The 23496-nt window shown below is 39.4% G+C and overlaps 1 protein-coding gene across 5 annotated transcripts in view; it reads left to right on the top strand.

The window, feature by feature from the left end:
- Positions 1 to 16191, top strand: part of DOCK11 (dedicator of cytokinesis 11) — a 188302-nt gene extending 172111 nt beyond the window's left edge. For 4 of the 5 annotated variants that reach the window (XM_084790540.1, XM_084790542.1, XM_084790541.1 and 1 more), the window contains 7 exons: positions 265 to 378; positions 1370 to 1516; positions 6880 to 7090; positions 7726 to 7916; positions 8609 to 8709; positions 10211 to 10349; positions 15734 to 16191. In XM_084790540.1, coding sequence (XP_084646666.1) covers positions 265 to 378; positions 1370 to 1516; positions 6880 to 7090; positions 7726 to 7916; positions 8609 to 8709; positions 10211 to 10349; positions 15734 to 15853 — 1023 coding nt within the window. In that variant the 3' untranslated portion in view covers positions 15854 to 16191. Of the gene's footprint in view, positions 1 to 264; positions 379 to 1369; positions 1517 to 6879; positions 7091 to 7725; positions 7917 to 8608; positions 8710 to 10210; positions 10350 to 15546; positions 15565 to 15733 lie in introns of all 5 variants that reach the window. The other variant, XM_084790544.1, reaches the window with a different exon arrangement.
- The last annotated feature ends 7305 nt before the right edge of the window (positions 16192 to 23496 follow it).

Consider the following 23496-nt stretch of genomic DNA (forward strand, 5'->3'; position numbering starts at 1 on the left):
AGCCCCTTTATTGCAACTTTTGAGAGGAGGTCGTGCTAGTAGCCCAGCATGTTCTGGTACTGGAATGAGTACATAGTGAATACCAGGCCACGCTAGGCTATACAGCAAGACCGTGTCTCCAAAATCACAATAAAATAAACAACAAAACCCAATGTTTTTTTAACAAATTAAATATTGATATATTTTTAAACTGTTATATGTTGATCTTGATATATTTCATGACTGACAAAAACACAGAGATAATTTCTATATTCTCATTTTCAGAAACTGACTCAAATCTATAGAACTCTTCATGGCGCTTACACAAAAATTCTGGAGGTTATGCACACCAAAAAACGACTTTTAGGTACTTTCTTTAGAGTTGCCTTTTATGGCCAGGTAAGTGTGCTTTAGTAAATTTTGTTCAAGTTGTTTGGCTTTTTAAATGTTCGCCTTTGACTTCTATGGCCATTGTGCAGTCTTTGCTTCTGTAGATCTGTCTTGCTTTTCCCACAGGAGAGAGCTCAGTGTGTAGTGTTCTAGTTCACTTTAGTTCTCCTCTCTAATTAGGTCAGGGATGCCAGGTGTGGATTTCTTATTAATACAATTCATGAAAAAAAAATCCATGTTAGTTTCCTCCTTCTACCACTAGTATGTTTGTATGCTTATGAATTTGAGAACACACAGAAGAAAACTCTACCATGGGGATAATTAATAAAATTTATAACAAATAAAAATAATTCCATATTACATCTTCCCCTTCCAGACAATAATAATATGCTTGTATGCTTAAGCAATTGACAATTCTAGTGTTAATATACTAAAATTAAAATATTAATATGGTCTTACATCGAGTTTCTATTTCTGTGATAAAACACCATGACCAAAAGCAACTTGTGGAGGAAGGGTTTTTCTCAGATTATACCATACTCCATTGCTGAGGGAAGTTAGAGCAGTAACCATACAGGACAGGCACCTGGAGGCAGGAGCTGATGCAGAAGCTATGAAGGGGTGCTGCTTACTGGCTTGCTCTTCATCACTTGCTCAGCCTGCTTTCTCATAGAAGCCAGGACCACCAGCCCAGGGATACAAACACCCACAATGGGTTGGGCCCTCCCCCATCGATCACTAATTAAGAAAATGCCCTACAGGCTTGCCTACAGGCCTGTCTGATAGACATGTTCTCAATTGAGGTTCCTACTTTCCAAATTACTCCACTTTATGTCAAGTTGACATAGAACTAGCCAGCATAAATATGTTAAAACTAATATTAATCAGTATTATTTTAAATGTAGTCAAATATATTGTCACTAGTTCTGCAGATTTATATTTCCCTTTGATGCTTTTCTCACATATTATTTATAAACTATTTTTTTTACCTTTATAATAGTCATTTTTTGAAGAAGAAGATGGAAAAGAGTACATCTATAAAGAACCCAAGCTCACTGGCCTTTCAGAGATTTCCTTGAGACTTGTGAAACTTTATGGTGAAAAATTTGGTACTGAAAATGTCAAAATTATTCAGGATTCAGACAAGGTAACCTGTGCCGTGCATTTGGAAATCACTGTTCACTTTTTACAGGCCTAGTACATTGCTCGTGATATGTGGGAGAGAAGCATGGAATGACAGGAAGAATGGGGGCTTTGAAATTAGGGAGGCCAGGACTCAAATCTCCATTCTCTGCTAACTATATGCCTATAGGGAAATCACTTAGCCGCTCTGAGCTTGAGTCTTCTCACTTGTAACATGGAGACAACAGTACCCTCCTTGTGATGTTGTTATATACAGTAAATGAGTTACTACGTAGAAAGTGGCAATAGAGTTACATTAAATATTCACTAATAGAAATAGAAAAGACCATGTTTAATAAAGTTCAGCTGTTGTAATACAGTTCTATACCATGATTCTTAGTTGACTCCTGTGTGATTAAAATCATCCAGAGGCAGAGACCTGCTATACTGAGCTAAAATAGCCCTAGTTAGAAAAGATTGACTATACTTACATTTTATTATTATAATTATTATAATTATTATAATTATTATAATTATTATTATTATTATTATTATTATTATTATTATTATTGTGTATGTGCATCTGTGTTTATATATACATGTGAAAACATGCATGTGAAAGATAGAAGTCAATGTTAAAGGCCTTCAGTCACTCTCCACCTGATTTTATTTTTGCTGGTCTCAAACTCACAACAGCAGCCTTTATATATGCTGGGGAAAGGAGAGACATAGTGACTACAGTCAGTTTAGGGACCACATGAGGCTATTGAGTTGTTTACTTCCTTAACCAAGCTTCCCTGAAAGATGAAATAGTTTATGTCCAAGAGCATTGTGTCTTATGACGAGAGGTTCCTTGAAGAATACAGTATTTCACCTCCCTTTAGTATACCCTGTATCTTAGGGACCAAGATGGAGGGCTTTACCTATTAGGAAATTGTTACACAACAACACTCAGGCTGGCAAAATATTTCTGAACAGGAACTGATCTAGGCAGGCCTGAAATGCAGGACCCACCTCCATTTTCAGAATGCTGAAAGTAGGTACATGTTACCATACCTGCAAGGTGTTTTCCTTGTGACTATTCCCTAGTATAACAAGAAACTGCTAGAATTTATCTTGTATTTGCTGTCCCAAGTCATCCCAACATGGTTTAAGAGGTGCAGAAAGGACCGCCGGGCGTGGTGGCACACGCCTTTAATCCTAGCACCCGGGAGGCAGAGGCAGGCGGATCTCTGTGAGTTCGAGGCCAGCCTGGACTACAAAAGCGAGTCTAGGGCAGCTAGGGCTACACAGACAAACCCTGTCTTGAAAAACCAAAAAAAAAAAAAAAAAAAAGAGGTGCAGAAAGGTAATTCACAGATTCCGTGCAACCATTTTGCCACTTTATATAAGGAATTCAATTTTTGACGTGTAAAGTTAAAACGTTCTTTGTGTGCTTTTGGGGAGGGGCAGTTAGGGAGGATTATGGCCCTGAGCTATTATGCCAAGCAAAACAAAAACAGAAACAGACCATTCTTTTTGCTTGCCAAAGACAAAATCTGCTTAAAGGCACAAGCAATTTGAAAAGAAGTTTAGCCATTTCTTCCAGAACCTTAAATGTATGTGTCCTTTGGCCCAACAATATCATGTTTAAAGTTTTATATTATAAATATAATACATGCACAGGGTTGTTTGTTAAAGGAAGTTTGGTGTTATGAAATCCTGGGAAAAGCTTGATAGTAATATACCTACCTACATGGTAGAAATAATGTACAACAGTAATAATATATAATAGATGCAGTCTCCTAAGAATGAAAAGAGTGATTTATTGTTATTGTGTGTTTTGTGGGGGGGGGGAGGTAGTATTGCGACAGTCTCAGTTTGTAGCTCAGGCAGGCCAGGAACTCACTGTGTAGTCCAGGTTGGCTTCAGCTTCACAAGTGCTAGATGTATAGGTGTTTTTGGCCACCAAGTTTGGCAGGATGAATGATTTATCATTATCAGTGTGACAATACCAAAATGCATCATTAATGAAAGCAAGCAAGATGCAGGACAGTAGGGATAGTCAGTACATTTGTATCAAAATTGGAAGTTCACATCAGTGTATCTCTATACAGAAATGAATCTAGAGTCTTGGCTGGGAAAAAGGAGTGTTGTTGGTTGGTGTTTTTTGTTTTGTTTTGTTTTTTTCATTTGTTTGTTTTGTTATTCATATATAAACTGCACTACCTAATATGTGTATGTACAAGCATTTTAGGGTTTGGCATCCCACTTGAACTTTTTATTTACTGTTTATGTTTTATCTTAGCCAAATAATTACATTGACTGGGGTTTTTCTAAAAAGTGAGAGAATTCTTTCTGAATCTTTTGGCTAAGATAAGGGTAGTAGGAGGGAGAGGTTAATGTTTCTAGAGCAAGCCAAGGAAATAGAAGGGATTTAAAGGACTTAACAGGAGTTAAGATATTTCCTGTTCCCTGGTATGGAGGGCAAAAGGACACAGAGACTGGAAAGAGATATTTTGGGGATTTTGGTTTTTGGTTTTCCTTTTTTCTTCCCTTCCTTCCTTTCACTAAACACAGACAGATGTAACTGATAAATGACAAAGAGACAGCAAACAAGTCACCAGCACCCAGGGTACAAGGCCGACTTTGTTGGGAAAATCTGAAAGCTGATTATGAGTTTTGTCTGGAGCTAAGGGAGAGTGCGGGAGAGTTCAAAGCATCCACAAGTAAACAAAGACAGCGAGGACAGCAGCAGCACTTCTAGCATGGAGTTTAGATGACTCACGAATTGGCCAGCAACTTTAGCTCGACTTTTGTGTGTTGTTGTTGTTGTTGTTGTTGTTGTTGTTGTTGTTGTTACTGGGAATTGAGTCAAATACCTTGTATGTGCTAGGCCAGCATTCTACTACTTGAATTGTACCCCCAGCCATAGGGCTAAACTTTTATGTCTTCAACATAGAATCACTGTATTTTCTTTGGGTCCCTTTCCTCTGCTGGTTAAGGTTAAACTGATATATGTAGGAATACCTACCCTTGAAGGCTCAAGAGATGGCTCAGTAGTTAAGAAGACTTGCTTCTCTTGTAGAGACCCAGGCTCAGTTCCCAGCACCCCATGGTGCCTCACGCTTTAACTCCAGTTCTAGTAATTTTGTTGTTCACTTCTGGCTTTGGTGTGCACTCTATGCACATGGTGTACATACATACAGGTAGACAAACTCTCATACACATAAATTAAAAATACAGAAATAAAATCTTTTTAAAAATGTCCGCTCATGATATCAAACACTGCTATGGATAAAACAAATTGGTAGGCTACTTTGTGATATATTTAGATAATATATTAAAATTCTTAAATCTATATAAATTTTTGAACTAAATATTTTTTCTTTTTTAAAAAATATTTTATTATGTTTCTTTTTTAACATATACACTTATATTATTACACATGAGTAAAATAAACTACATACAGCAGGAAGAACCATGAGACAATCATGACTTATATAAATATTACATTCATAGTGATTTGGCTATTTGTATTTGTCAGACTTGAAGTAAACATCTTCAGCTTTCTAGCCCAACATCTCTGCCAGACATATTTGTGAGGCATTGAGGACTTGCTTACCCTGTCTTGGCAGAGTGTGGTCGTCAACTCTGTCTGCATCCAAGCTTCCAAGCTTGCCCCCTTTTTTTTTTTTCAAGACAGGGTTTCTCTGTGTAGCCTTGGCTGTCCTGGACTCGCTTTGTAGACCAGGCTGGCCTCGAACTCACAGCGATCCGCCTGCCTCTGCCTCCCGAGTGCTGGGATTAAAGGCGTGCGCCACCCCGCCCGGCTCAAGCTTGCCCATTTTAAGGCAGAGTTCTGTCTATGACAGAAATGAGAATATTTTGCCCAATGGCTTGTTTGCCACACTTGAGGCCAACTCCATAAGGAGGTTCTTTGATGTTGATCATCTTCTTTGAGGCAGGCTGGGTGTTGCCAGGAGTTAACTTGTCTTGTTGTCAAAGAATCTTTAGAATAATAAAAACATCTTTAAATGTCATATTCTGTAGGTCTCTGAGGCTTTTGAAGACCTTATTTAACTATTTTACCTTATATATCTATAGAATCATACCTATCTGTTAGACCTAGGATATATATTCTTGTGATAAAATTAGACTAGTATTTGACACGACTATGATTTGCATCAATATACAAAATTCAATACCAATAAATTAAAAATAACCTTCTTTGTGAGTAACAATTAAGGCCTTGAGTTAAGGAGAAGGTTCAATAATCTACCTTTTGTTCTATCATCTCTCTATTTTTCTATATGCCCCTTTCTTTCTTTTTAACTCCTATCTCCTTATCTATGAAAGAAAGATAAAGGAAAAGAGATATGTCCCTGAGTCCAACCTAGTTTTCTCTCTGTATAAAACCAATAATAACTTATAACTACCTCCCAATGAAAATAAGTATCTGTAGCCCAAGAGAGCAAACAGAAACCTACTTGAACCCCCCTTAGAGGAAATGGGTTAAGGTTTCTTCAGGCTGATTTGGGGCAAATAATACCTTAGAAAGTGCCTCAAAAATTGGGGAAAATGGTTAAACAAGACAGGGATTGCATTTGTGGTCCAGTTTGTAAATGTTGAGAGATTCCAGGCTTAATCCTAAGGCAAATAATCAAGCAAAAAAGCACATCATTTTCAACTCAAAGATGTTCACCAAAACATGGCATGCCATAGAAAAACGTTAGAAAATAATGTGTCTATTAATAAGGGAATGGTCCAGTCACTCATGTTTATTCATTTAGCCATTAAAAGTCATGTCAAGCCACTTGTGTTGTTTCACACCTATAATTTTAACAATGAAGAGGCCAAACCAGGAGGACAACTGTAAGCTGTAGAGAATGCCAAGCTAGCCTGAGTTACAGTGTGATACTGTCTCAAATAATATAAATAGTGTCAATGCTAGTGTCAACACTCCAGTATAAACTAATGGTAGTTACAATGTCTTCTGATTGTGGTAGGCTTCATGTATTGTACAACTATTTTACTAAATATTTAAGAAATCAGATTATAAAACTCTTCAGTATAATATCAATTTTCAGAATGTATATGCATAGAAATAATTGGAAAGAAATATGTGACATATAAATAGTGCTAATTGCTGAAGGCGGGATTACAATGGTGGTTTTGTTGTTGTTGTTCTTTCTATACTTCTGTAGTCTCTTTAGGTTTCTGTACCTTCCTAATAGTCAGAAATAAATTATCTATAAAACACAGCTATGATCTCCCCTAGGCAGGTGTACAGTAAATCAGGAGCACAATTGTTATGGCTGTGTTTCTAATGTGGTCTTAAATCAGTAAGCTGTACTTTCCTTTTCTTCTCATTGATTTTTGTTGTTTGGTTTTCATCTGTCTTTATAGGTAAATGCCAAAGAACTTGATCCAAAATTTGCTCATATACAAGTCACTTATGTGAAGCCCTATTTTGATGACAAAGAACTCACAGAAAGAAAGACAGAGTTTGAGAGAAATCATAATATCAACAGATTTGTTTTTGAGGCCCCATATACATTATCAGGCAAAAAGCAAGGCTGCGTAGAAGAGCAGTGTAAACGCCGGACCATCTTGACCAGTAAGTGGGAATCGTTGTGTTGCTCTCATATCTGTCTTGGTCTTTTCTCATATACACAAGTACCAGCTGGCCAGCAGGCACATGTAACTGAAATTTTAATCATTTGTTATTTTACAAGTTTATACAAACATGTCCTTGTAATAAACCATCGTTTCCCCATATGTCACTCCTAATTGCTTAGAGGTGTCTCATAAAGATAATTTTATCCTTTCATCCTGAAGTAGAAGGAACTAGTTGGCACCTTAAGGTATTTTTCTAGAAAAAAAGCATGGGAAGGCATAAACATGTTGATTCTGGTTTTTCTTTCAATTCCACTGAATTAATAACTTTCTAAAATTGGTCTTTGTGATACCTTGTCCAGCCTTGGCATGGGAGTCTGTGGCTAGTCTTATTGCATCTTGTTATGCCATGTCCAATTGATATCACCAGGAAGGCTGCTCTTTTCTGAAGGGATAACAGAGGAGCAGTGGGTCTGTGGGAAGGTGGGGGTTAAGGCTGAGAGGAGTGGAGAGAGGGGAGGCTGTGGTTGGGATGCATTATATATATAGGAAGAATGAAGAAAAATAAATAAATAAATAAAGTGATTCCATTGCTACTTCAAAAAAATAATAAACTTGGTCTTCGCATTATCACAGCTTCAAACTCATTTCCGTATGTGAAAAAGAGGATTCCTATAAACTGTGAACAACAGGTGAATTTAAAACCGATTGATGTTGCTACTGATGAAATCAAAGACAAAACTGCCGAGCTGCACAAGCTTTGCTCCTCTGCTGATGTGGACATGATTCAGCTGCAGCTAAAGCTGCAGGGCTGCGTCTCTGTGCAGGTACGGTGGTTGCCCAGTAAGCTCAAAGGGGCTTGGGCTGTTTCTTTTGCTTTTGTAAGGGCACAGAGAAAGCATTGAGTTATGTTCTTATTGGGTGCAAAAAAGCCCCCTGTGTTCTTATTTAACATATGAATTTGATCACATTTCATTTATATGAATTTTTCTATTGTGTCAGAAGACCTTAACATAAACTTCTAAGGCTGGCGAAGCCCTGTATTTATATATCAGAAATCATTAACTAATTTATTGGTGTATCATTTAACCACCCTTTAGTTAATGATTTTTCACACAATCTTCTCTTGAGCATAATAAATAGATCTCTACACCATGGATTTCTTCTGTGTTTTATTGTGTATTTGTCATCCCCTAAGTCCTTGGGCTTTTTCCCCAAACTTTTTCTTTTTTCTGTTGTTGTTGTTGTTGTTGTTGTTGTTGTTGTTGTTGTTGTTGTTGTTGTTTTTCAGACAGGGTTTATCTGAGTAACAAGTCCTGGCTGTCCCTACTTTGTAGATGAGGCTGGCCTTGAACTCACAGAGATCCACCTGCCTGTGCTTCCCTTAGTGCTGGGATGAAAGCCATGTGCCACCATGCCCAGCCTGCTCTTGGGGGTTTTAATGAAAAGGGAAATGCAAACTCTCCTGTTGGTTACATGCTGGCCATACTATCAAAATGTTTTCTCTTATGTAATTTAGGTCAATGCTGGTCCATTAGCATATGCAAGAGCATTCTTAAATGAAAGCCAAGCTGCCAAGTATCCACTTAAGAAAGTGAATGAGCTGAAAGACATGTTTAGGTAAGTGTTAGTTCCTAGATCATACCTCTATTCTTTTTTCCATCTTCTTCTTTAAAAAAAAAAACAAAAAAACGCAGCAATAACAATATTCACCAGGTAAGGGCATTTTCTGTGCTCTTTGCAATGCTTAGTTGTCCTCCAAATGGCACTGTTAAGTAAGTAGTCAGGAACTATATGATCTGTTTCATGCTCAGAGACACTAACACCACTCCTGTGACCCAAGGGATTAAATATGCCAGCTTACTTTATTGCTTTGGATATTTTAAACGACACAAGCACAAGCCTATATTCATTACACGAGTTTTTTCCTTGCCCGATTGACCTTGCATTATAGCATTCCAGACCATTTAGGGAAGGAGTCAAGTAGAGCTGGGAAGGTTGCACAGGCTTCCTTCTATTCTCCCTGTTTTACCACTTGACTCTGCAGAGCTGGAAAATGCCTTAGCTTATCTGCAGTGAGTAGCCCTGTAAGCCAAGGCATGTGAATGGTCAGAAAAAACATCTGATTCATATGAAAGCAGAATTTAATTATAGAATATAAGGACAAATAGAGTAAAATAGACTAAAGAGAAAGACAGTAACCTATATACTTGTTTGCACCCTACTTTTATCATTACTTTTCTGTCTATTACAGGCTGCAGCGTAGCCTGTACTCATTCATTCACTATATTTATTAACAGTCTATGCATGTACACAAGACTCTACTAATTTCTATGATAGGATTTCAAAATATGGATGTATCCATGTGCATCCACTCTTAATTGTGAACATTAAGCACTTGAAAAATAAATGAATAAAAGTTAACATAAATCTGGTCTTGGTGGTGCACACCTGTAACTCCAGCACTTGGGGAGCAGAGGCAAGTGGATGTCTATGAGTTCGAGGCCAGCCTGGTCTACAAAGTGAGTCCTGGACAACCAAGGCTGTTGCACAGAGAAACCCTGTCTTGGGGAAAAAAAAGAATTACCATGAAATAACGGGAGAAAGGACTTTTATATAGTTCTTCTACTCTTTGTTCGTATCCCTACCAGTGCAAATACTTTATACCTATAACACACAACACACTGGCCAAATAGTAAACCCTAAATGAATTCTGTTTGTATGAGTGACTGTACATAACTCCATTAAGGTTCCTAGCAAGACATATGTTTTGAGCCAGGTGTTGATTTATTTTTTGTTTTGTAGTGAGACAGGCTTTGGTTAGCCCGGAGCTAGCTATGCAGACCAGGCTGACCTCTGCCTCCTGAGTGTTGTATTAAAAGCATGCATTAGGCACTGAAGCAGGCTTTAAAATAGATCAGAAACCAGAGAGCAAAGATAAAAAGAAAGTTAAAACATATTTCTGACTAAGGAAATGACCACAACTAATAGTGAGAAAATAGAAATTCCAATATTTATTTAAGAAAGTCAGTCAAAATTAATTGTCAAACTATAGTTGGTGATACTTTGGAAGAATAAGTAACAAAACTTTTATCCTTTGTGTTTTCATGTTTATCCACAGGAAATTCATACAGGCATGCAGCATTGCACTTGAACTAAATGAGAGGCTAATTAAAGAGGATCAAGTTGAGTACCATGAAGGACTAAAATCAAATTTCAGAGACATGGTAAAGGAATTGTCTGACATTATCCATGAGCAGGCAAGTATTAAAAATGAGGACAGAATCTGAGGTCCCTAAAGTACTACTTAGCAAAATATATTAGTTTGAAATATATTACCCTGAAATTTAGTTTACATTTAATCTTCATTACCTTTTTTATTTATTTACTTTGTATGGATGGATACATGTATGGATTTTGGGTGGATAGGTAGGTTCGTGGTGCTATGTGCCACAGTATGCATGTGACATGACACATGTGTGCCATGGTGTGTGTGTGTGTGTGTGTGTGTGTGTGTGTGTGTGTGTGTGTGTGTGTAAAAGGAAACCATGCACAAATCAGTTCTTTCCTGACATCATGCGGGTTCCAGGGATTGAACTCAGGTCTTTAGGCTTGACTGCAGACATTTTTGCCTACTGAGTTATTTACTGGACATTAGGTCATATCTTAAAATTTGCTCATCTCATATCTTCAGCCATTTAAGTCATGTAATGTGAATGAAATGTGAAGCAGTTACCCAAAACTGCTGCAGAAGTAATGATCAATAAGAGGCCATTTTATTCTTTGTGCTGTGACAGTAAAGACAACTAGCTGAGCAAATCTCAATCTACTGATTTATAGGAGTCTCTTAAGAAGGATCCTAATGAGGTGAAAACACTGGCTCTGCATCCAAGTTCCTATATAATGTTCTTATCTTGGCCATAAGAAGCTAGATACTGAACAACCATGAGGACCCAAGTTCAGATAGCCAGCACCGACATAAAACTGAGGCATGGCAGTGCACACCTGTAACCCCAGTGCTTGAAGTGGAGTGGAGACAGGAGGATTCCTGGAGTGCATTAGTCAGCCAGCCTAGCCAAACCTGTAAGATCCAGGGTCAATGAGAGACCCTGTCTCCAAAACCTAACATGAAGCCCAATAGAAGACACCCAGTGTCATTCTTCTGGCTTGTGTGCACACACCCAAACACACATACACATACACATACACACACACAGAGTATACCCTCATGAACCCATGAGCACATCTGAACCTGTGCGCACACCCATATAAACAAATACATATATCACACATAAGCAAATACAATAACTGTCTTTTAACTAGGTGCTGTGATGTAGGTGACAGGCTAAATCACTGAGTGTTAGGAACAATTATAGCTATCTTAGGAAAACAGCCTGAGAAAAGTAAAAGTAAACACCTGATCCTAGCTTACAGCCAAAGTCTCATCATTAAGTACTTACCACTGTTACATATCCACTGATCATTATAGAAATCCTGACCGTGTTGGTAGACTATCTGTTGAGGCCCTAGACTTTGTATTTACATCTACTTTGCATATGGATTGCCAGTTAACCATTTAAACTTTTTTTTTTAACTCATGTTTGTAAAAGTTGTGGAATAATGGTCTGCTTCCTCACTGACAGAGCATTTGAGCTTATCATCAAACTTTCCTCATTTCCTCATAATGAAAACCTTGAACCGATAAATACTTTCTCTCTCTGAGGCAAGGTTTCATGTAGCCCACACTGCCTTATACTTCCAACCAAAGCTGGTTTTGACCTTCTTCCTGTCTCTGCCTTCCAAGTGTTAGAACTATAGAAGGTATTCTGAAAGCTGGTCCTCACAACTTGGCCCAGTGCATGCTAGAAAGACTTGTCAGACCACAAAAGCTGGCTAGCTTCAGTGAACCCTCCTAGGTTGTTGCATTTCTTTGGTAGGCTTTAGTTTAAAGAGCTATGGGAAATGTCATCACTGGGTGTGACCCTGAGTTTACTTTTCTAATCATTGTCATCTGCTCATTATGGAGAACCAGGGTGAGCCGGAAGTAAGTGGTTAATGAGGTCAAGCCCAGTCTTCTATGCATCCATTCTGTTTGTTTGTTTGTTTGTTTGTTATAAAGGAGAACATTTGATTGGGGCTGGCTTCAGTTTCAGAAGTTGAGTCCATTATTGTCATCATGGTGGTGTGATACTATCCTAGTAGGGCAAGGGCTTTTACATGTGTACCAGTGTCTACACACGTGCATGAGGTCATGAAGTGCTCATCAAAAGTACTGACTTTTTCCAAAGCCTCTTGTCCCAGGAAGTAGACAAATGATTTGCACCACAGGGTCTCTCATTGAAACTGGAGCTCACCAACTGAGCAAGATTAGCTGGCCAGTGGGCCCCAGCGATCCTCCTATCTCTAACTCCTCAGCGCTAGGATTACAGATGGGTACCACCATGCCTAGCCTTTTAGGTGCGAGCTAGGAATCTGAACTCAGGTCCTCATGCTTGCACAGTAAGCACTTTACTAATACTAATACAGCTATCCTTCCAGTTCTCAGAATTCATGCTATTAAGACAGCCTTGATATAGAAAGAGGATGGGAAACCAAAGGTATTGAGCAGGCATTCAGGTAAAAGTCTTGTTTCTCAGGTTCTGGTTAGCGAGATGCATCCATTTTTTGTAGCTGGAACACTGAAGGCTTGAGGGGCTTTCATTCTTCTTTTTGACTCCTTTACTAGCCTATTTAGGATTAAATGTCAATAGCAAGGCATTGCTTTTCAGAGGCCCCTTTCTCCTTCCTTCCCAGAGCAGCCAAGAGATAATAAGACTAGGAAACCAGGGAAGCTTTCTGCTTCCATTACTGGCTGCATCTCACTCTCACCTCTTAGCACAAGAGAGCAGGGCTCACTGCACCATCACTGTCATGCGGTGTGGCCTGTTATTTGTGGTGTACATAGCTGGTTCTTAGAAGCTGTCTGCTTGAGGAGTCTCATTCCTCATAATACATGGGAAAAAACAGTAACAATGACTCCATGTATACTGTCTGACAGTTACCTCATTTGCATGCAGCTGCATTGCCTGGTCTTGAATTCTAAATTATTCAAATTTAAGGCAAATTACTCAATTTATTACTGCTACTATGATCAAGATATTTAGAATGGTCATTTTGTTGTGTTTTTTTTCCCCTTGAAGCATGAATTTTTTAAAATCATCTGGCAATCTCCCACCTGCCTATATCAGTTACTCCATTAAGCCATTGCCATTTTTCTTAGTCGGAAATCAATAGTTTAGGCCCTTGATGTGCGCTAACCATTAGCTAACCAAGAAAACATTTTGTTTCTATATGTTGCCTATTTATGTAAACCGTTAATTTTTTGATAAATGAATTGGTGTATTCAATAAAGTTAAAAGAAAAGTTTTTTCAGCCATATTTGTTGAGATTGATCATCCTACCACAAAATGACACAAAGCGTAGGTAAGTATATACTAAAGTAAGAGCTCACAACTGTTCTATTGAGCCCCATTCCTTGAAAAAAGAAAGAGCCTGAATTTTCCTTGGCTTCTTTAATGTACATTGTTACAGTATACTAAAGTATATAGTAATTTTTTTATATTTAACTTTTTTCTTTAAGCTTTTGACAATAAAAAAATTTTTAAAGAATAATTTAAGATTATTGATTGCAAATTTCTTATTTAGGTAGAGTTGGTGGTGGCCATAGTAGGATCATGGTAGGTGTTTTGACAGTCCCATTTGCTTGTCCCACCTGACAGACATGAATAATTGATTAATCATCAGTTAAATCTGTAGCATGCTTTCAGATTCGTGTCAGGAGTTAAAACTTTTATAAATGAAATTCCTCCAGCACTCGGGAGGCAGAGGCAGGTGGATCACTGTGAGTTCGAGGCCAGCCTGGACTACAAAGCAAGTCTAGGATAGCCAAGGCTACACAGAGAAACCCTGTCTCGAAAAACCAAAAAATAAAAAAATAAAATAAAAAGTAAATAAATAAAATGAAATTCCTCTAAAATATCTTTAAGCCTGTGATTTATAACAATACCAATGATAGGATGCATAGAATTATAGACCAAGGCTTAATACTAAAGCTTCAAAACCAACCTGAGAACAGATGTCCTACTTTGTTCTCCGCTGCTGTGATAAAACATCTGACTCAAAGCGATATGGAGAAGAAAAGGTTTATTTGGCTTACACATCCCTATCATAGTCATTATTGAGGGAAATCAAGACAGGAGCCACGGAGTAAAGCTGCTCATTGGTGTGTTCCCCATGGCTTGCTCAGCCGATGTTCTTCATATAAACTAGGCTCACTTGCTCAAGGTGGCCCTATCCACAGTGCTAGATACTCCCTCACCAATCATTCATCAAAAAAATGCCCCCACAGCTTGCCTAAAGGCCAGTCTGGTAAGGACATTTTCTCAGTTGAAGTTCCCTCTTGCAAGATGACTCTAGCTTGTGTTCAACTTACCAAAAACAAAACAAAACAGCCAGCACACCCAGCAGTTCTTTAGATTTATTTTTGTTTACATTTGTGTGCATATATGCATGTGTCCAGTGTGCGTGCGTGCGTGCGTGCGTGCGTGTGTGTGTGTGTGTGTGTATGATGTGTGTGCAGTATGGAGGCAAGAAAAGAAGGGTGTCAGATCCCCTGGAGCTGGAGTTACAAGCAGTGTGATCCTTCCAATGAGATTACTGGGAGACAAACTCGGGTCCTTTGAAAAACCAGGAATATTAAAAGCTATTAAAAAAACCGAACCAAACAAAAAACTTAAGATCCAAGCTAGGACTCAAAGAGAGGCAATGTAATATGTGTACTGTTCTTTTCCTCTATTTCATGTAAGCATAAAACCTTTGTTTATTTGGCTTTTGATCACATTAACTGAATAATTTTAAAAATATGTATACTGGGCTGGAGAGGTGGCTCAGAGGTTAATAACACTGCCTGTTCTTCCAAAGGTCCTGAGTTCAATTCCCAGCAACCACATGGTGGCTCACAACCATCTATAATGAGACCTGGTGCCCCTCTGGCATACAAGTATCGTACACTATACATAATAAATAAATCTTTTTAAAATGTATAGCAACATGAACCTATATCTTTATTTTCATGTGGAAAGATAATATTCATATGTTTTTATTTCCATTTTATATTGATTAGCTTATATTTTCTTTCAAATAGGCACTTTTGATTTCTATCTCCATTTAGTATTATTTCAAGTCTGCAGGGATGGAGCATTTGTGAAAAGTCCCTGGGTGATTCTGGGAATAAGTGGTAGAAGGTAGAACCTCTTCTCAAAGGGTACTCCCTCCTTAAAGGTGGGGACAAGTTAAAATAGAAGTCAAGGGTTGAATCCTGTCTCTTTTTATTGAATTTTGCATTTCATGACCTTCTGTTTTTCCTAATGAGTAACCAGATCTTCTCTGCTTTTTTGATATGCTGCCTTTGTAACTCAGCTGTGAAGCCTGAAGCCGGTAATGTTACTCTTTGTCGTTTTAAGTAGCCCAGTGTTGGTGATGAATTAAAATATGCCTATAATTTCATATATAGTCTCTCTCTCTCTCTCTCTCTCTCTCTCTCTCAGTAAAATTTTCGGTTGGTGATAATTGTGGGGTTTTTTTTGTTTGTTTGCTTTTGTTTCAGATATTACAAGAAGACACAATTCATTCTCCCTGGATGAACAACACGTTACATGTATTTTGTGCAATTAGTGGTACATCGAGTGACAGAGGTTATGGTTCCCCAAGATACACTGAAGTATGAAGCGATGTGGACGGAAATGGCAATGAGACGGAACTTTCTCAGGAATATTCGGAGCTGTGCAAATGTTAAAATGTAGAGATTTGATATGTGCGGAGTGTTTCCTCCTGACACCAAAATTGTTATGCTTTCATACAGGGTGCTTACGTATTTGTAAATATTTACGCAACTTGAAAGTGCCTGGAACATTGCACCACTGTGCTTGGTTTGTACTTTTTTAGGTAAATCTATATGCTGAAAAGTAGAGTTCAAAACCATTCATTCAATTTGCTTAATTACTGCTTAATAATAACGAGACTATGTAAAATTGTATAATGGAACCCAATAAAAGGTAAAACTTATTTGTAATTCGAAGTGAAGGAAATAATGCTGTGAATTTAGCATTGTTCTTGATAAGAACTTGAACTTATTATCCTATGAATCCTTGGGGAGGAAAACAACTTTAAAAACCCACAGAACATAGATAATTGAGGCGAGGAATTTGAAGCACTGCCTATTAGTAGTTAAGGCCAGGGTGAGGAGAAACAAACAAAAAAAACCAAAATAACAGAACCATGCTTTAACAAGAAAACTTGGGAAAGAAAAGCTACCCTAGAAATAGCATCCATATGTACTGCTTACCATTTGATCTGAGGGTTCTTGGCATCAGAGCTCATCCCTCTACCTCATACAGCAGGAGGGAGTACTGCAGGGCAGGGCTTTGTTCCAACATTTGTTGCCTGAGCTTGCTCTTTGGGAGACATCCTTGAGAATCTGTAGTCCCCGTAGTCTGTGCAGCTTGAGAGCTGTCAAGGGAGCCCTAGGGGTGACTTTGCTCCGCCCCCCCCCCCCCCCCCGCCAAGACAGGGTTTCTCTGTGTAGCCTTGGCTGTCCTGGACTCACTTTGTAGACCAGGCTGGCCTTGAACTCATAGTGATCCACTGGCCTCTGCCTCCCAGAGTGCTGGGATTAAAGGCGTGCACCACCACAACTATTTTCTTCAGTTGCAGGATTAGCAAGCGCTGTGATAGAACTTGCTGGTTACAGGAGCATGTCTTGGATCCGTATGGAAACCCAGATCTAACAATGGCAAGTTTGGAACTACAGTTCCATCGATCTGCGAAGGACTCTCAGATTCCTTCAGTAATTTGGGATAATCCAGAGTAAAAGGAACTTTTTAGCAATAGAAAAGCATAGATAAAATAGTTCATTTCATACAAGGATCTCATAGTAAGTAGCACATCATAAATGGCATCATGCCCATATATGGAATTGTTATTGTTACATTATTTATATGATTTGGCTCCCTCTACAAGTAGTATAAACATCTTTTTTAATTAAATAGAAAGTAGTACTAGCAACAGCCTTTGAACCACGACTAACACACCAGAGAACTCAGGATGAGTCATTAGCTGATAAACTACACAAGTCATCTTAAGAACTCAAGCTTTTTTAGAATAAATACTGATTTACCTGAGATGAAGGACAGAGTAATTGATTTAATATCTCTCCATCCCTCCCCCTTACTCCTCTAACTTCTCTCTCTCTCTCTCTCTCTCTCTCTCTCTCTCTCTCTCTGTCTCTCTCTCTCTCTCTCTCTCTCTCTGTCTCTCTCTCTCTGTCTCTCTCTCTCTCTCTCTGTCTCTCTCTCTCTGTCTCTCTCTCTCTGTCTCTCTGTCTCTCTCTCTCCCTCTCCGTCTGTCTCCCTCCCTCCCCCCCCTCTCTCTCTCTCTCTGTGTGTGTGTGTGTGTGTGTGTGTGTGTGTGTGTGTGTGTGTCTCCTGAACTTTGTGCTTTGATCGGTTGAGTATGAAATATGCCAGTGAACATGAACTTGTTCTAACAACATAATATGCCTGCCATGGAAAGCCAAAGGGAAGGAAAAACAGGTGAGGAGTAAGTTTGTGCACAGGCTATGCTCCTGCCCTGGGAGTTGGTCAGTAAATATATTTTGTTTATCTGGTCGGATTTTCTATTCCCTAAACACATAAAGGTCATGCTGAGAAATGCGTATGTCTGTTTGCCCTAATGGAAATTGAGGTTAAATTCTTCAAAGACTTTGCATCTGTGTGAGTCATTTGAGAATGCCTCCAGCATGCTCTTTTCTCTCCTCCTGAGTTTTCCTTTTTATTAAGATACAATTCCTATACCATATACATTGATTTGTTTGAAATACTCAGTTCATTTGATGTTTTTGTACATTCACTGAGTTGTACAAGCATCATCTCAATTTTAGAACATTTTTCTTACCCATGAGAGACCCTTATGCAGCAGTCAGGTCACAGCACTAAGCAGTCATTAATCTGCTCTCCAACTCTACAGATCTGCCTCCTGTAAACAGACAATGCATACATTTTTTGTGCCTGGCTTACTTCATATAGCACAGTGTGTCCATATCTCATTCACATAGACTATATCATTGATTAATCCATTCCCTTCCATGCCTGAATAATATTCTTTCATATAAATCTACAGTCTTTTAACCATTCTGGGACATCTGGGTTATTTACATTACAGAGCTCTTATGAACACTGTTATTTTGAACACGAGTTTACAGGTACTTGTGTGGTATACTTTCTTTTTCTTTTTACTTTTTGTTTTGTTGGTTTTGGTTTGGTTTTTCGAAACAGGGTTTCCCTGAGTAGTCCTGGCTGTCCTGGACTCGCTTTGTAGACCAGGCTGGCCTCAGACTCAAAGAGATCAACCTGCCTCTGCCTCTCAGGTGCTGGGATTAAAGGCGTACGCCACCATGCCTCGTTTGTGTGGATGTATTCTCTGTTCTCTTGGGCATAGATGGGAAAATGGAATTACTGGATCACACATGGGTTCCAGGTTCTCCTCACTTCCCCAGCACCATTATCTGCCTCTTTGATTATTGTCATCCCAGTAGGAGTGGAGTGCTATCTAATTGTGGTTTGGATTTGAATTCCTGGTAGCTGGCAAAGCTGAGGAGTCTTTTTTCTTTCTTTTTTGTTTTGTTTTGTTTTGTTTTGTTTTTTGAGACAGGGTTTCTCTGTGTAGCCTTGGCTGTCCTGGACTCACTTTGTAGACCAGCCTGGCCTCGAACTCACAGTGGTCCACCTGCCTCTGCCTCCCAAGTGCTGGGATTAAAGGCGTGCATCATCATGCCCAGTCAAAGATGAGGATTCTTTAATGTACATACTGACTATTTTTCCATGTGTCAATTTACCTCATTAGTAGGCTAAAATCAGGTTGTTTTCCTTTTAATTGTTGAGTTGCCAGGGTTTTTTTTCCCTAGTAGAACATATTCCATCTCACATATACTATTTGAATATATATCTCCTGATGCTTTTCTTTAAAGCAACAGGGTCTTGCTATTCCACTTGGGCTGGCTCTACATGCCTGGGTTTAAGCACTCTACCTGTCTCAGCCTGTGAGTGGCATTTGGGGAGACAGCTAAATACTGACAGCTACAGAATACTCCACTTAGGTGTGGCCCATATCTCAATACATACAAAGCAGGACAGAATTTCAGAATGAGTCAGTATGAAGCAAAGTTGGGGTTTATTTTTTAAAGCTAATCCTGTGTGTATGTACGTGTACGTGTACATGTGTGTACGATCTTAATTCCTCTCTCTATGATGAAAGTTTTGAAAATGGGAAGTACGAGTTCTTCAACTCTGTTCGTTTTCAAGATTTCAAAGGCTAATCTGGTCCTTCCTTATGAATATCAGGATAAGCTTATTGATTTCTTAAGAGAAAAGGCAGGCAGCTGGAATTTGCATAGGGATTGCTGTGAATATAATCTCTAGGAGTATTACCATCAAAATATTAAGAGTACGTGGACACTTAATATTTAAAATGTTTTTCATTTATCTCATTTTACTGCCTTTCAACAATGTATATCATTTTTAAACTTCAGACTTATTTTCTGAGTGTTTTGCCCACATACAAATCTATGCACCATGAAGCTCCTGGTGCACTGGAGGTCAGACGATAGCATTAGATCCCCTGGAACTAAAGTTACAGATGCTTGGGAGCCACTATATGTGTGGGAAGGACTGAACCCAGGTCATCTGCAAGAGAAATGACATCCTCTTAATTCTTACGTAGTTTTTTTAAAGTCAAAAGTCTTGTATTTATGGTTTTATTTTATTCATTAATTTCTTATTTTTTAAAAAAGTTTTATGCTGTGCAGTAAGAAATTGTTTTCTTAATTTTATTATTCAATTATTTATTACTAGTTTATACAAACAACTGGTTTTTGTTTTTGTTTTTTGTATGTGTGGTTTATGCATATTGTGTGAAAGCCCGAGTTCAAAGTTGAGGTCGTCTTTAATTGCTTCTCCATCCATTTTTTGAAGCGAGGTCTCTCAACAAACCTGAAGCTGGCCAATTCAGCTAAACTGGCTGGGGCTGGCCACCAAGTCTCAAGGGATTCTCCTATCGCTTACCCCTCTCCCCAGTTGCTGAGATTACAAGCATGTAACACCATGCCTGACTTTTTAAAAAATAGCACTGGAGATCCAGGGCACGTCCTCAGTAATTCACAGTTAAGCACCTTACCAATTGAGCAGTTTCTTCAGGTTTGGGTGTGTGTGTGTGTGTGTGTGTGTGTGTGTGTGTGTGTGTGTGTGTGTGTACATCTTAGTCATGTGTTATATTCTGCTGAAACCTTGGTGAATTCTTTTATGACTTTCAATAGGGTTCAACGGGTTTCTCCTTTCGGTTTTCTCCACTTAATATAATCTTTCTTTCCCCCTTTTAAATCTTGGTCAGAGGGCGGAGGTTGAGACATGGTTTCTCTGTGTAGCCCTGGCTGTCCTGGAACTCAGTCTGTTAGGCAAGCTGGCTTTGAACTCAGCGATCCACCTGCCTCTGCCTCCTGAGTGCTGGGACTAAAGGTGTGTGCCACCACTGCCCAGGCTACTCCTTTCTAGTCTTGGTGCCTTTTATTTTATATTCTTACCTGGTCCCTCTCTAGAACTTTCTAACATGTTTAAATGACAATAGTGAGAGAAGGTATTTTTTTTTTGCCTGATCTTTGGGAGAAGTGTGTGAGTCCTTTACTTTTCAGAATGGTGTCAGTTGTGGGGTTTTAATAGGTTTCCTCCAGAATGCTTTGCATCTGTTTCCTAACAGAGTCAGTTCTTCCTATCATATTGCCTATTTTATTCATAGGATCCCTATATGTTCCATGAAAATTAACACGCAAATTACCAAAAAATAGACTCCAGTTATACATAAAATCAGATATGGTGCCAAGATATCCTGTTTCCATGTTTTCAACTATCCTATACTCCTTCCAATGATGCCCTGAATTAACATTCTGTAACTTTCCAGGACAACCCAGAACAAGTCCATCTTCTACTTTTTCACAAGTGTGAAATGTGTGCCAGAACGTTTCATCTATTTCATCTGAGAAAGAAAGTACTGTCAAGGAAGGAAGGCCAACTTATAGAAACTGATCTATCTCCCTGGAGCCCTTTGTAATGAGTGAAATGCTGCGGCCAGAGAGCCTAGCCCTAAGAGAGGTTGCGTAACCCAGGTAACAGTGCAGTCTGGTGAATCAGTAAATGAGTGGCAGGGTAAGGCTCCATGAGGCAGAGCCAGGCTAGAATAAAGGCTTCACAGGAGAGGCAGGTGTGGACAGAGCTCTGAGGACTGGGAGAGTGCTAGCTTCCACGTGCTGAAGAAACCTCAGGCAGAACTTCAAACAGGAAATGGAAATTTTTTAACTTCATTTTAATAGCAATGTGAAGTCTGGTCATTAAATCCAATCACTACATGGTGTGTGTGTGTGTTCCATCATAACATTCTCTATGGAATTTTAGCCCTGAAAACAGTATTTGGGAGGGGAAAAAATTCCGACTCTCCCAGTAAGCTGAACCATCCTGGGATTCTTCTCCTTTCTAATTAGAACTGTCAACCACTACAGTAGCCTCTGGGTGGGTCTTACTAAAACCCTGTAATTCTAGGTGACATAGTTTGGTTGATATGGAGCACTTACAGATCACCAACACTGCTAGGGGCTCTGGCTGGCCTCTTTTATTTGAGGGCTTTGGCATTCTTCTGTGTAGAATAGCCAGTAAGTGCATTGACTGAAGCCACACTGGGTCAGAATTCCCAACTCTCCACTGAGTACATTATTCAGTCCTTCTATGCCTATGTTTCCCCACCTGTAAAATGGAGGCATTAATTTTACCTATATCCCCTAAAGGCTTAATAAGTCAACACGTATAATATGTAGAAAATACTATGAGGTCACTAGGGCAATGGATTAGGCACTCAAGCCCTTGCCTTGCGAGCACAATAACCTGAGTTTGGAAACCCAGGACCTGTATAAAAAGCCAAGCATGGCAGTGTGTGTTTGTAATTTTAGGAATACTGAGATGGTGTGCTAGAGACAGATCCCTGGAGCTCACTGACTAGCTAGCTTACCCTTGGAGAACTTTAAAGCCAATGAGAGGCCCTGTCTCAAAAGGTGAAAGGTGTCCTAAGCTTACATTCTGACCTTCACAGTAACTAATGTAATAGTTTGTACCCACTCACGTTGGAGCACTACTTGTATACACACACAAAAGTGATGTTTGCTACATCTACGTAATTGTCACATCACACATGAGTTGTAGCTCCGATATTGTCCACAGAGCTTAGGAGAATTTTGCCAGCCATCACACCCTCTCTGGTCCTAACCACTGCATTTTAAGCAGAATGGTGCATGATTAGGTCAAGGTCAGGCTGTTTTGACTTTTACCCTTACTCTTACCAGATCTTGGAGTTCTCTGCCCCTTTTCCTTTCTTGTTTTTGTTTGTTTTTCAAAACAGGGTTTCTCTGTGTAGTCTTGGCTGTCCTGGACTCACTCTGTAGACCAGGGTGGCCTCGAACTCACAAAGATCTGCCTGCCTCTTGTCTCCCTAGTGCTGGGATTAAAGGCATGCGCCACCATGCCCGGCCTCTGCCCCTTTTGACATGTCATTTTGTGAGGGGGGTGGTGGGGAGCACCAGCAAACACATACAGATGTTTGTTGTTACCAACCAGCACTGCACATCCTAGCTGTATAGGAATCTGAACAGAAGCCAGGTGTCTTGTGTGTGCTTGCACACGTTTCTACCTGCCTTACTGCTTACTGGAACATACTCTGGCTTTCTTCCACTAGGAGAGAGATACAGCAGCTATTTGGGAGAGACAACTCTCACAACCAGTCTTCTTAAATTGTCCTTGTGCCTCTCATTCATATTGCCTTGCCAATGCCCACAGATAACTATTCTGTGGCTCCCGTGAATTGATGGGGAGGTTTTCAGACTCCCCCTTCCTCTCTGCCTTCCCCACTGTCTATCCATTCCTCTGTAGCTTTTTGTTTTTGTTGTTGTTGTTGTTGTTGTTTGTTTTTTTGTTTTTTGTTTTGAGAAAAGGTCTTGCTATGGAGCTAATGCTCGCCTCAAATTCACAGCAATCCTGCCTTGGGCTCGAAAGTCCTGAGCTTACAAGCATGAGCTACCACACCCAGTTCATTTCTCTGTGTAACACTTTAGAAGCAGCTCAGCCCAAGCAGATACGTAATACCAACCTTAAGTAGTGTGCATAGGGTTGGAGTACACCTTCCCCTTGCCTTTCTGGTGAAGCACTAGCCCCAGTCTCCCCGAACATTGCTGAGCCACGTGGTCCCCATCATTCAGTTCTTTCTTCTCCAAGTTCCCATGCT

The sequence above is a fragment of the Acomys minous genome (genome assembly GCF_964271855.1).
Source record: "Acomys minous genome assembly, chromosome: 7".
Lineage (NCBI taxonomy): Eukaryota > Metazoa > Chordata > Mammalia > Rodentia > Muridae > Acomys > Acomys minous.